The 14,833-nt window shown below is 41.0% G+C and overlaps 1 protein-coding gene across 1 annotated transcript in view; it reads right to left on the bottom strand.

Annotated features, from left to right (window-relative positions):
• gabbr2 (gamma-aminobutyric acid (GABA) B receptor, 2) overlaps nucleotides 1–14,833 on the bottom strand; it is a 169,195-nt gene that overhangs the window by 51,077 nt on the left and 103,285 nt on the right. The window contains exons 8-12 of the mRNA XM_035680883.1: nucleotides 10,487–10,547; nucleotides 4,926–5,006; nucleotides 4,028–4,178; nucleotides 3,534–3,666; nucleotides 2,346–2,453 (exon numbers count right to left, since the gene is read on the bottom strand). Of these exons, the coding sequence (XP_035536776.1) occupies nucleotides 2,346–2,453; nucleotides 3,534–3,666; nucleotides 4,028–4,178; nucleotides 4,926–5,006; nucleotides 10,487–10,547 (534 nt within the window). The remainder of the gene's footprint in view (nucleotides 1–2,345; nucleotides 2,454–3,533; nucleotides 3,667–4,027; nucleotides 4,179–4,925; nucleotides 5,007–10,486; nucleotides 10,548–14,833) is intronic.

Below are 14,833 nucleotides of genomic sequence, written 5' to 3'. Positions count from 1 at the left end.
CCATCACAATTTGGCCCTTGTCGAAGTCGCTCAAATCCTCACACTGCCCATTTTTCTGCTTCTAACAATTCAACATGTTCACTTGCTGCCTAATATATCCCATCCACTGACAGGAGCCATGATAACCAGATAATCTGTTATTCACTTCACCTGTCAGTGGTCATAATGTTATGGCTGATTGGTGTATTATCTTGTATAACTGAATTGGTTGTAAAATAATAATAATATAATCTATAATAATAATCTGTTTACTGTGTAGTGTCAACCAACAAAGCCAGGGGCTAGCTGTCTCTGCTGTAATACTGTAACATACTTTGACTTTAAATGCTGTAGCCAAAGCTTAAGGCGGTGTAACAACAGTACACTACCACTGATCTATCAAGATCCAGGAAGTAGTGTGGTGCTTTATGCTCATGATGCAATTTTCAGAAATGTGTACACAATCATTATGTGTGTGTATGCCTCATGTATGTATGTAAGTGTAATGAGCTAATGGGTACCGTGTTTGTTTTGTAAGATTTACCCTTTGTGTGTGTGTGTGAGTGTGTACATGTATGTGTATCCAGCAATATGTCACTAAGGAGTACTCAGTAAATTACCAAGCTAGGCAGACTGACAAGTAGCTGTTACAGAGTCCTGGGGGTGAGGGGTTATGTAAGGGGAGATTTATTTATAAGTGTGTATGTTTATCTGTGGTGTGTGTTTGTGTGTATTTGGAGAAGAAGGACATTGATTGACAGCCCCCCCCCCACACACACACACTGTCTCTGGCACCAAGCTATTTAAGAAGTGAAGGAGTGCCGGCCGTAGCCCACCGAGTGGAACCCTTATCGAACACACCCCTGATTTACAATCTGTGCTCTCCCCAGTGTACAGGGGAAAAAAAGATGGAGAGGAGGCTGTGGGAAGGAGTGAGGGATGCAGTTGCAGCCCTGCTGTTTGAAGAAAAGATGGCTAACACTTGTGCTCGGCCTTCCCCTGACAGCGGTTTACAGAGATTTCAGGGCACAAACAGCAGCTATCACTCTACTGAAGCCAAAGCACCTGCACTCAATCAGTGTGGAGGAAGCGTGATGTGTGTGTGTCCTGCAAACAGACCCAGTCCATGAACCAACAGAGAATATATCTTGAGTTCTAAATGCTGAAATATGCAGTCAGAGTGAATACTGCTTCTGAAGAAACATTTGTTTTGTCTCAATTAGCAAAGGAAAGTGGGTGGGAGAGGGGAGAACCAAGCAGAGACAGTTGGCTATGAATTGGCTCGGAAAAAGACAATGTGTTAAAAAGTATGAAAGACTAGACCCAGTGTGGAAACAGCTGGCGATCTTGTGTTGACCCAACTGCTGAATTGCGGAAACACAAGCTAAAGTAGAGCTTGGTCATGGCTCTTTGTCTTTTAACCCGTAATCTGGATTCTCTTTATCTTCATCTATTCTTTGCCCTCTTTTTTTCCAGTGTTCTTCTTTTCGCAGTGTCCAACCTACTTTCTTTGCCATTTTGTGCTACATTGTTTGTCTTGTCCCTTTCTCTGCCCTGCTTTGCCTTCTTCCTTCTGTCTCTCCACCCTCCCTTCTGCCACTACATCCTTCCAACCTCTCTGATCCATCCCTCTTCTCTCCCTTACTTCGTGCTCTCTCTCTCTGGCAGGCCACCCACACTTCCTCCAATATGCAAGAGGGTGAGTGAGAGAGAGAGAGAGGGAGAGAGAAGAGAAGAGAGAGGGGAGAGAGAGGGAGAGCAAGATCTATAAATACAGAAAGGCCAAGCACATTTACAATACTCAGTGAGCTCGGCACCACTTTATATAACTAGGCCAGTGAAACAGATTGTGTCAGATGTTTAAAAAGCCATTTGTATTTCTGAATCTTTTTTTTTCCATAGAGAAGATTCTAAAAGCAGGTGCCAGGGGCTGCCAGTCTTTCAGAGTGTTTGTTAAAAAGCATGAGTGTGAATACAAGCGCCCACACACCAGTGTTGGGCTTTCAAAAGGCATGTGAAGCTTCCTGGATAAGACTGTCAGGCCTATATGTTTTAATGGAGATGCTTGTTCCTTTATGAACTGGCAGTTATTCTATTCAACAGATGTACATGGATTGATAAGAAATACAGAACCAGATTTAACCAGAAAGGATCATGTGTACCTATGATGGCCATTCACAAGGTAATATGTAATTAACAAATTACAAAGTACTGATTTTTTGTGTTTTGTATGTCATAATTTGAACAATCAAATAAAAAAAAATAAAAGGGAATCTCTTTTATGCCCTTTAAAAATCTGGAGATACGAAAATAACCTTTTAATCATTTGCTCATATCATCTTTTAATCATATACGTTTTTCAATACCTTCTTCTTCATCTTCACATTTTTGAAGATGGCGTGCACCCTCCAGGTCTTGGCAAACATGGCACCAAAAGCAGTTGTGTATCCAACAATTAGGATCCATGTCCGAACCTATCAGAACAACAGAACACACGTAAATTATGTCAGGTCTTAAACTGGTGATCAAGGCTTAAAACATCATCTCATCTGACAGGTATTTTCTTTTTTTTCCCTCAAGAAGTTCATTCAAAATAGCATTGTGAAGCATTCTAAAAATAACACGCTGTCAGATTAATTTTTTCGTCTCTTAGTGTTGAGCTCTGGGAGGACGTCCTGGACCATGGAAGCTGTCACACTCCTAAGAGCATTTCATCTTAATGAGAAACAAAATGTAGACCTCTCTTAGAGCTCTGGCACAAAAGACACTGTTGACGTGTTTTTAAAGCTCAGAATTTGAATATAGACTATGAAATCCTAAAATAGCTACAGAGTGCTGCTATGTTTGACTGCTGCACGTGACACGTGTGTGTTTGTGTATATCTGTGTGTGTGTGAACATTTACACAGCCGCCATTCACACATTTGCACCTTGCCCTATTCGCGTGCCTTTTTCTACCACATCTAGAAAGCAATAAAGCCATGCAGGGACAGAGCGCTTGATATAGATAGCACAAAAAAAAAAAAAATTACACCATCTATTCTCAAGGATACCAGCAGATTTTAATTGGTGGTGAATGGGTCAACAGTTGTGCCACTTTGCTGTAGAACCTTGTCTGAAGTGACGAGCCCTGTTTTGGCTCTGCGGCACAGCTTCAGCCAGGTGGTGGCAGCTCGAGACGTGCCCTGCCTCTCATTACTGTGCTGTGCATGTGTATGTGTGCTTCTCCATGTCTGGGAGGGTGGTATCTCAGTGGAAACTGGTTATCACTGTAATCAAAACTCTTTAATTAATCCAGCATCTACATAGTCACACAGTAATGCTACCTGGGGGGAGACACTTAATGTGCTCCATGCTAGCAAGAGACCCGGAAAGAGAGATTCAATCAGTTTTTACTTACTGTTGGTCACATAGTGCATGTGATTACTGCTTCCGCAGTATTCTCCGTATTTGAGTTCATTCATATAAAGTAAGAAAATAGCAAAAAAATGCAACCCAAAATCCAACTTCTATTTATTATTTAATGTATTAGTGAGAAGTGTTATGGGAGCTTACAGTGCAGAGAGTCTCAAACTCTTTGTCAGAGACAAAACCTCCATCCAGGCCAAAGAGGAAGATAGAGGCGTAGGAGAGCATGCCTCCGAGGATGATCAGGTTGTTCATGTAGGGACTGGACATCTTGATTAGTCTGGATGAGAACACAGAAGAACAACAGATTAAAACTGAATCTGTCCTATTCTTAAAAAATACTTTGGTATGGAGGAAAGTGAAATGTGAAATGTGAAATAAAATCTGCCTGTAGACAGCTAAAGGTTAATCATCATTCTCACGCTTCATCATTCTTTCATTCAAATACCACTCAATCTCCCCTGATCCTTCCCCGTCCTTCATTCATCCCACTCTTCCTTCTCCCTCAACACCAAACCCTCATTTACTTTCCCGCTGTACCACACGTTTATCTATTTCACCTTCACTAGCTATCCTTCATCTAATCCCCGCCTCTATCCTCCTACTCTCAAAGCTGTGCTTCACCACTGCTGAATGCTGACCTGTGGTTGCGGTTCTTGATGTTGAAGAACAGGAAAGCCCCCGCCATGAGCATGCCAAGTATGGTGATGGTGGACAGGATGCTGTAGAGGGGCACGTTGATGTGGCGCCGCTGCAGACGCACAAATGTACGATCCTTGGGAGGCTCCACGCCTAAGAGGAAGAAGAGGTGTGATACAGAAAAAGATTTGAGCCTCAAACATAATGTAATAGTACTACTAAGGATAATAGGAGTACTTGAACAACAGTGGTTGTCTGGACATTTTCACTTTCTCCAGCAAGGTCTCTCTCTTCAGTTTGACAACTTAACCTGCCACCTTCAAATCTTTTTTTTTCTTCAACCACAAAATAGTGACACTGCAACAGACATCCAGTTATTTAAGACTGATTTCCTGGTCCTCAGTTTCCCCTAGTTGAGTGCATGTCTATCTATGCACCACAGTCAAGTTATTGTGGTTAGACACTGCACTTTCTTATCTTTTGCTATATTTTTCTCCTGCTAGTGTGCCAATCGATCGCAATGGCATCATTTTACACATCTCCACTTACTGTGGTCAGGGATGTGGAAACATACATCTTAGATGGCACTGTCCTAGAGTTTCTGTATGCGGGGCGAGGCCCGGGAAGATGGAGCAAGAGTGGGAGCGCGGTGAAGGGGAGAATAGCCAGGGGGATCGAACAAATTACAAAGTATGTCAACACAAGCAAACACGGGAGGGGTGAAAAATGGACTGGTAAATAATTTAGTTGAGAGAGCACAGTTTAGAGTGGTAAAGGAGAGTGGTGAGTCCCTGCACTGGGTGTTGGTAGTGTCTGATGTGTGTATGTGTGTGTGCTGGAGGGAGTTTGATTCAAGTGAGCGATTATATATATACATGAATAAAGCAGGCTTCCTCATACCTTGGAACCTTATGGAGTTGTTGATGAGGTCCAGCACATCAGCAATTGCGTTGTACTCTCCCACCTTCACTTCCGCGCCCTCTGTTAAAAAACACACATATACAATATGCAGACATTAAAATAAATTAATGTAGTTAAACTGTTTAAACTGGCTACTGGATGTGAACACTTTTTCCTTCATTATTTAGTTTTACAATAAGACTAATGCTTTATGCTAAATACTATCATCAGCATGCTAATATGCTCACAGTGACAATGACATACCAATGTTTAGCAGGTTAGCATGCTAACATTTGCTAATTAGCACTAAACACTAGCGCTGGATAAAAAGGCACTAAAGTTATTACAATGTGAATAAACAGAACGTGAATGGAACATGAATGTCTGTAGAAAATGTCATGACAATCCATTCAATAGTTGCTGAGACATTTCACTCAAAACCACAAATGCCAACATGTTGGGGTACTTGAGGGGATCACCAAAAATCACTAGGTAATGTGATCAGGGAACCACGAATGTATATGTATGTATAAAATAAGGTAGCAATCTATCTAGTAGATGTTGAGATACGTCAGTCTGGATCAAAGTTGTCCAACCGACAGACTATAAGGCCGATGTTGCCAACCCTCGAGTTGATCGCAAAGCTAATAATGTCATATTGTATGAAATTACAGCCAGCAGCTCAACAATTGGCTTAATGGTTACACCAGTTTTGGAGTTTTCTGTCTTGATTCTCCAGCGAGTTGCAGAAAATCTTTCAGGTGTCCAACTTAATTATGCAATAAAGTGGTGCAATAATGGATCACTGATACAAAGCTGGTTAAAGGGTTTATAAAATGGAAAACTTATTTGGAAAAAGTAAATCTTTGAGAGAAGTAAATCTAATTCAAACACTAATTAGATACAGTGATGAATGGCCCAGATTTAAGCTGTACAGTCTGGCAGAGTAGTACAACCTCATAGAGACCTTTAAATCACAGGATCTTCCAAAACCCATTAGTAATATTACAAAATATCAACATAGAATTTTAAAGCACTCAGCAAGATTATCTTTTAAGATTTTCCACTGGTAGCTTTCATATGCAGCTTAATATGGCCAAGAAATAGTCTTCCTGTTTTTTTACAGTCTCAATTATGAGTTTATTTTACCTCAAGGAAACCTAAACAGAAATGAAAAGCAGATATCACAGAAACCAGATGTGATACAAACAGCTCAAATGTAGCAAGAGCACCCTTTAAATGAACACTGTGGGAAAAATCTTGTTGAATGAATAAATTGTACCTTTGTATTTATATTGAAATGTACTTTAGTATTTCCTAGATACAGTCAAGGGGGTGTAAACTGTTGTACACCCCAGTCTGTAAACACCATTGTCTCTGTGGAGTTCCGCTCAAGCCTCAACACAGCTATTTCAGGATTTTGTATTTTCTCTTTTAGAAACAACGATGAGTCCCTCAGGTGTATTAGTGGAGGAAGCATGACCTTGTCAGACAAACCTGGGCCTTCACTCTCTTTCACTCATAAAGATTGCTTGCTTCAAGTGTACACGAGGGAGGAGACAAGAAGGAGATGGAAAGAGAGGACAGATTATTCTGATTCTTTTTTTGTAAGCACTACAAACAACCTGCAATTTCTTCTGGTGCGCACGCACAAATCTCTCTCTGCTTCTCCCTGTTATCACTCTTATAGCCCCATTGAACTCCACAGCAGCATTGTCCTTGGCTAGGAAAATGACAGATAACATCAGCTATTGCAGCATCACAGGGCACCGCGTACCCCTCTCCTCTCCTCTCTGTGAATCACCTCATTTGATCTCCAATTCTGGCATCAAAGCGTCAGCAAATGTTGAAAATGTCGGACAGACTATATGTGACAATTTCAGAACAGTACATTTTATGTGCATACACAATCAGGATTTGTATTTCTGAAACTTGCCGGTGCTGAACGAGGATCAATAACCATGTTTCCCTTGACCACGTCCTTTGTTAGGATCTGAACAGCAGAAGGGATTGTATATCAGCACTCTTCCTTTGAGATGCTAAAATACTATCCTGGCACTCTGTCCCCACAGGGAATATTGATGGCTGCAGCAGGCTGGTAAAACTCTACCTGTCGCTCAGCCTGTGCAGAGACATTTCATGCCTTTTGGTTTCTTACTTTAAACAACTGCAAATTAAGTGGTGAATTTATTAACTTTTAACCTAAAAGAGGACTTATTATGCTTTCCTTTGTTTTCTGTCATATACCTATACAATGTTACAATGTCAGATGTTGATATTAAATGAGGTCATTTCCAAATAATGAGGTAAATATATGTAAAAGAAATCCCTGTGAGCAAAAAGCTGAGGCTTCAGACTGCTCTGAAGTACAATATTTCCATCTGAAAGGTAGTGAAATAAAAAATATAAAGTAGCATAAAATACCAGTACCTGAGACTTGTACTGGAGTAAATGTACCTAGTTCTTTCCACCACTGGTTAGTTTACTGTAAACCTGTGAATACGGTTCCTATTTCTCAGTGCAGTTAACCTGTGTTTATCATAATTCTCAGAACGGTTCCACTTGACACACAAAAAAAATAAAGAAGTTACATATTTCTTTCACTGATGCACCTGCAAGCAAGCAAATGACTTGTCCTCTTTGGAGCAGAGACTCTGGGTTTTGAAAACTAAAATATCAAAGTGGTGATTGCCGGACCTGATTTACAGTAAAACTCTTTTATCATGCCAAATCCCAGGCATCTTTTATCAACACATTCTGAACCATCTTTGTAGCAGTGTTTGTAAATGTGATTAAATTAATTTTGAATTATTTTCCACGCTGTTCACATTAATTTGTCTTTGATCATGTTATCGTTTTATTTTGTTTCATATCAGATCTGTGAAATTCTAACATGAAAAAAATGCTGCTTCATATAAAAGCATTGGTGGTACAGTTCAATGATATTCTTGTGAGCTATTTAAGTTGAAAGGACTGAGAAGACTATCGCCTGGAGGTAAACTGACATCAGTGAGGGTGTTGCCAGTTCAAATTCTTAAAGAAGATGATAGAAAAGCAGGAAATTAATTCTTACTTGAGGGGCGTTGTAGATAGTAAATCCTATCATTTATCTTTAAAGATCCAAAACATCTTAACCTTTAACCCATGCACATCACAACATCACCTTACTGATATATATATTATTGAAAGGCCATGTTTCTACCTATCTATCTATCTACCACGCCTGGTAGTAATGCATTGATTTAAAATCAGCACTCTTTGCAACACTGCAGCTGCGATCAAGACCTCTGGTAGCGAGCTATCTCTTATTCCCATGAGAGACTGTGGGAATAAGAGCCACCAAGGCCCCTGACTAAGAATGTCTGACAGGTTAAAATGGAGGATCAGAGGCTGAGGACAGATGATAGGGTCATGTTGAGGATCACTGCCTTTTGAAATATTCAAGCTGGTACTGTCCCTCCTTTCCTCTCCACCCAGCTCAGGCTCTTGTGTGTCAAAAGGGTGACTTGGATTCAAAATCCCTGACAAGTGAAGAAGAAGTGACAGAGTGAAGGTTAAGGGGGGATGGAGGAGATAGAATAAAGCTAGAAGAAGATAGCGAGAGATAGCTGTAACACAGGGGAGGATGTGGAGTGCGCTGAGGACACAGTGGACGAGCAGCACAGGGAGGAGAGAAAGAGAGACAGACAAAGTGTGTGGCTATGATTGAGGACAAGCCATTTGCGTAATTTCTCTCCCAAATACAGACAGTACAGACATACTGTACTTACACATAAGCACTTTCCTCCACTCTTTTCTATTTGATCACCCACTAATTACACAGTTTTTTGTGACTCTGTGCCTGTTAATGGTCCTCCTGCAGTTTGTTTTTATTCTTGCAGGTGATCTACAGGTCGAGATGGGAGGGTCACCAGGCATAATGGCGTAATGTCATACGATAGCATGTCCTTGGACCCGATGTATGTGAGATAGCTGTTAGTCTAGCTGTGTCCCACTTCCATACCACATAATTCTAAGCAGGTTTTTAGTCTGTAGTGTGTTCAGAATTAAAAATGTTACACACACACAGCTATAAGAAAATAAAATTGTGGTGTGCAGTGTCTGAGGGATGACTTAAAAACATAAAATAAGTCGTTGGAAAACCCTTTGCTTTAGTTTAATTGACAGTGTCATTCCATTCAGTTTGATTTATGTCTGTCTGAACATTTTTTATTATTATTCCGTTAGTGCAGAACAGTAAATAAATTGCACTCAGCTATTTTGCTTTTTTTATTCCTTGAGGTTAAGATAACTCCACACAACTAGAAACTTTGAATTTTTATACTACAGACTTATTTACTGTGTTCATTCTGTCTTAGTTAAACATAAAATCATATTTTAATTACTATAAATCATGTGTGGTCTCCCTTTTTGTCAAACCCACTGAGTCTGGGCTCTAATAGCATTAGCATACGTGCACCAACAGAGGCACACATACACATACACCAGCATGTGCATAAGCACACACGTACTTTTCTCTATCTCACACGCAGAGTGTGATGTAAGCAGCCAGAGGGATCGAGCCCCTCTGCAGTGGGGAAGATAAAATGGTTAGGCAGAGAGGGCTGAACAGCCCCATGCAGTGTGCTACATACAGTCTGGGGAGACTAGGAGCTGGGAATCCCCTGCATCAAGATGCAATCTCTGGGTTATTCTCACACTCAGCTGGCCTTGCAGGCTCAAAAACAACCTCAGGATGATGCTATGAAGACAGAGAGTACTGTGGCATGTTTTCATATAAACCTGAACTGTCCAGACATACATCCTATCCCCACAGAGATCAAGCACAGTAAAGCACCACAGGCCTTGCAATTTAGACTTTTAGATTCACCTAACCTGCATCCACAGATACAGAGGGGATGTGCAACTCCATGCAGCGAGGCTTATGGGAACTCACCAGAAAAATGACAGTCTGAAATGTTCCATCTTTATATTTTTCTGACAAGCAACCCTTGCAGTCGTGTGAATAATGGCTATCCTCTCTAAAAAAACAACTAATGAGATAAATGTGAGTATAAAGCTTCTTCCTTCAACACTGTTAAATCCCTCTGCCTCCCTTTCCCATGTGCATGACTCAGCTGGCAAGCTTTTCCTAAGCCCTATTGGTCAGGATCAATTATAGGTACTGGCATATCAACCGTGGCAGCCTTCTGACTTGAGAAAAATTGTAAGTGGCTTTCCAAAAAACTGGGGTAATCCTGCAAGATTTGTGAAACAATTGCAGATTCTATTGAACACGAACGTGCAGTAGTAGGAATTCAACAAATTATAACAATAAATCTAGCTCAAAGAAGGAGTCAGGGTCAAGAACAAGTGCGGATGGCTGGAGCTTGGTGTGACAGGCTGAGTGATAAAAGATACACAAAAGATACAACAAGGCAAAAAAAAGTTCTTGATGCTATAAAACAATGTCTTCCATTTAAAATAGCTGAGCAAAGTTTAGTCAAATGATTGTGAAAAAAGCCTGAAAAAACCCCCAACACAGCTTAATCTGAGTGGTAGAAAAGAAGTGTCACACATACCTTGAAACTGGTTGAATTTGATTGTGCCCATCCTCTCTCCGTTCCGAAACATGACTTGGCCCTGAAAAGAAGGAAAAAGAGAAAATATAACATTTGCCTTTAACCTAACATATACTATACATACTTTAAGCTATAAAAAACACCCTATTCTGCTAAAGAAAATACAGCATAAGCGTTAGAGTGAATTTCAGTAGGAGAAAAAAAAAGGAGCTTAGTTCAACTAAATTTATGCACAGTGCTTTTCTGATACCGGAGTGTTGGCAGGCAAAGGGCAGAGTCTCGGCTCCTGCACATACTGCATCTCATTTGATTAGAAGTGGCCAAAATTGATCTGTTTATAGAGGTAAACAAAATTATCTTTGGGCCAATTCATTTGCTAATATCCTTGGAACAACATCAGATCAGCAAGACTGCCTGATTTAAATGTGTTTGCTCACATTGCACTGGTACAAATCTGGGCTCAGATAGCATTTAAAAGGCAATTCTTTAAGGATTCTCTGCGTCACAGTTTGTGACAGAGAGGTGTGTAATGGTCAGTGAATTTAGGTTTTATTTTACATTTAATTTCTTGTCAAAAAAGGTGGGCTTTTATCTGTCAAAGAACCACCTAAAATGTTGGGAAAATAACAGCGGAAAATCTTTGATTTAAATAAGCAATTTCAAACCAGGGAGTGTCTGGCAAACAGAAAAGGTAGACAAAAGCAATTCAACTTTGTGGCAATATCGTAAGACATATTCAAATGAATTTGGCCTCTGTCGCTTTATCTCATTCTTTCCCTCTCTTGTTCTATTTTCTCCTTTCCTCTGTCTCTTTATCTCTCTCTCCCTCTTCATCTACCAAGACTGTTCAATTAATTCAGCCCGCCATCTGCTTACAGAGCTCCTTAATTACACATTTAACTGGGTTTACATATTACTGGCTGGCTAAGAAAGGTGAGCGCAGACACAGAAAAAAAAAGAGAGAGAGAGAGAGAGGGAGAGAGAGACAGAGATGGATTCATAGATATATATATTAGACAGATAGAGAGAGAGAGCATTTGCATTGACTGATTAAAAGACAGCTGAGGGGAAAATATGGGGAAGGAAGCTGGAGAGCCAATTTTGCCTCAAAAAGATGGCAAGCTTTGAAGTGGCAGAGCAGGATCCCACCCCTCTGTTTGAATCCCAGTCTTTGTGTGGCATCTTTGATGTTTGCATGAGTGTGTGCATGCAAGCATGTCTGTGTGTATGCACTTAATATGTTGTCACATTATGCTTATGTACATGCATGTGTCCCTGGTGATGCGTTTGTGTGAGCGTAACGAGCTACTCTTCAGACACGGTGTCTCCAGTGTTGCCTTTACCCTGGTGATGTATAACAGACCCTCTGCTACCGATGTCACACCATGGTGTCAATCTGACTTGTCAACCCTCACAAGTTCCTTTTGTCACACACTGCTCTTTCCTACAGTATGCTATGCAATTATACCGGAAGCGTAAGTAGGACAGTGTAGTGCACCTCAGTTCAGCTCATTAGGTATTACATTCAGATAACTGTGGTGTGTAAACAGGGTCAGACAATGTGGGTTGAAAAAAGGGGAACTTAACTTGAACCCGTAATGACTGTGAGTGTATGTATCCAGGTTTCTAGAGTAGCTGCACCATCATGCTCTCACTGTGCATTAGCATTGCCACCATAATTGCCCTTCACATCAGCAAAAGTGGAGCTATCACAAACCTTATTGAAATGGCGTGTAGTTATTTAAACAGCCCCACAATTTGTTCTCTCAAGTGTATACACGGTTTGCAGAATATGCAAAGTATATCAAACATATGCAGAGGCACTGACTCTGACATTCTTAATTGGAAATAAATGTCTGTGCTACAAAGATTAAATTAACCTCCTTTGACCAAAATTCAAAGAAGCTACTGTAAAGCCTCTTTCCACGAGGTATTATGCTCATCTGCAGCTTAGGCAAACCTCGCTGGAGTGTATTGACCCAGACAGGTGTCCCTTGTCTAGTATTCAAAGGACGTTCAGACCTGAGCCACAATGGTGGCTGATGGAGCAATCACTGTGTCTAGGTGTGTATGTGTGGGTTTGTGTGAATGTGTCTTTCTGAGGTGAGACAGGTGGAGGCGGCCAGGTTTTACTTTGTCTGCGGAGGTGAGAATACTGTCAGTGACAGAAGTGCTGGGGTCAAACGAGATGTCGGTCTGTGGGCTGCAGGTGTAACATCCTCCGGGTTTTCAAGGGTTTGAGGTGGGAACACAGTTGATGCGAATGGAACTGTGATGCACACACATACACACGCATATACCCACACATTAACAGAGAACAGCAGATGCACACAACCCATGTCCCCCCGCCTCTTTTGTTTCACCTCAGTGTGTCTGTTTGAGGTGATTGTCAAGCCTCGGGCTGTGCTACTCGCCATTACCCGGAAAGACACTGATATCAACACGATGACCACTGACCACAGATAAAAAACAGCCGAACAAACCTATACCCACACACTTGTCATCCCCAATCACAACCTGCTGTGGCTCTTCCCTGCTGCCCTCCCTGGTGAATTCGAGTGTACATCATCCTGTGGTTCTAGAAGCTATCTGCCCTGAAAGTCTCTCCCAGCTAACGTCAGCCTTCTTCTCTGTGTCCCTGACAGCATCCAGATCAATATTGCCGAGCCCTCTATGATCGCTCTCTTGCCGCTGAGGCTGCCTCTGATTCAGCAGCAGGACCGAGATCAGTGCAGAATGGACACGGTTTGGTCCCATGAGACATTTGTGTGTACACAGCAAACACACAGCGCAAAATACTGACATCAAGAAAGGCACGGGGCTCAAGTCAGGGTATGATCCTGTATGTTTGAGCACACATGCACAAATAACATTTTAATCAAGGATAAACAGCCTGAATTTGCTGTTTCACTGGTGCTTGCGCGTGGATTCATTTTATTGGGAACCCAGTGGAAGTTATTGCAATTTACAAGCAAACCAATCAAGTCGCACAATAGCTGCTTTTGAAATCATAAAGCATAAAAGATGTATGCAGTATGGAAGAGAAATTGCCTTCCTATGTCTTTGATCATCATGTGTGGGCAGAAGTTTCTATGTGCTAAGTGTGTGCTACATACAGGGAACACTTTTGATCTCATTTCATGTAATCCCTTAAAAGAACAGCTATAGTAGTTGACAGATCTCAAATCTTTTGGTACAAAAATGAATTTAATTATTCTGCAATGCCACTGTCTTCAAACAACATAATTGTTTACCACACAATATTCTTTCTCAGAATGTTTTATTCTATCGAGGATTTGTGTTTGCAAGAATAAAAACATCATTGTCAAAAGAACTTAGCTGGTTAAACAATGTTATGTATAACTGTTGTTTTATCTCCTATAGAACATCAGTAAAATTGAACATTTCAGAATTGCCTATAACGTCTATTTTCTGTATTTTTCAGTATTAATGGGATTCATTCATAAAGTGGGACATTGATTGGTAATGATGGCTTCCAAAGGTCAAAAGTATATTTACTTAAGCACTACAATAGGTGCAAAAGTAAAGTAAAGTAATATACAAATACCTCACTCAAGTACTTAAATTTTGTAAAACTTTTTTACTCAAGAGCGCTCTTTTCATAAGATTTTCTTTGTTTCATTATTTCATTTAAGTACATTTTGCTGCACATACGTCTAATGAAGTATTCATAAACTGTGGTATCGTATCTGAGTACTTCTTCCACCACTGATGGCTACATATGTAGCATCAAGACGGCAGAGAATAAGATTGCTAGCCTATCCAAACAACATAACAGGACTTCATCATCTTTTGTGTGCCTGGAGTAAAAAAGTGGATGAAATGTTACATGGCCATCAATATTCCTGCATTGTTTTGCTTCCCAGAGTCTCTGAGGAAGGACTCAATGTCAGCCTACTCCTGATCAGCAGCCCTGAGTGGGTCTGTGCTGAGAGAGGTGAGAGTAGAGGGGTGAGGAATGACGACCCGGAGGATTTGGTACAGTGCCGCAACACGCGTACACTCCCGGGGGACGTTAGCCCTAACGCACCTCACAATAACACGAGTCAGTAGCCTATACTGATTTCTCCAAAGCTATTTTCCTTTCTCTCTCTCTTTCTCACTTGTTTTGTTGATATTTTTCGGCCATTTATATGTAAACACAGTTATGAAACTGATGAACTAATGTTCTCATGTACTGTAAGAGCCTGCATGCCTACTGGCTGTCTAGGCTGGGAGCAGCATGGCATCCTCTAATAATGGAGTGGCCTTTACAGGGGAACGGGAGATATCCTATAACAGCTCAATAGGAAGTGAAAGTGAGCGCATGCACACGCACACGCACAC

The sequence above is a fragment of the Morone saxatilis genome, unplaced genomic scaffold (genome assembly GCF_004916995.1).
Source record: "Morone saxatilis isolate NCDOM2014 unplaced genomic scaffold, NCSU_SB_2.0 Contig9, whole genome shotgun sequence".
Taxonomy (NCBI): domain Eukaryota; kingdom Metazoa; phylum Chordata; class Actinopteri; family Moronidae; genus Morone; species Morone saxatilis.
Note: the sequence above shows the minus strand (reverse complement) of the source record. Positions and strands in the feature narration are given on the sequence as shown.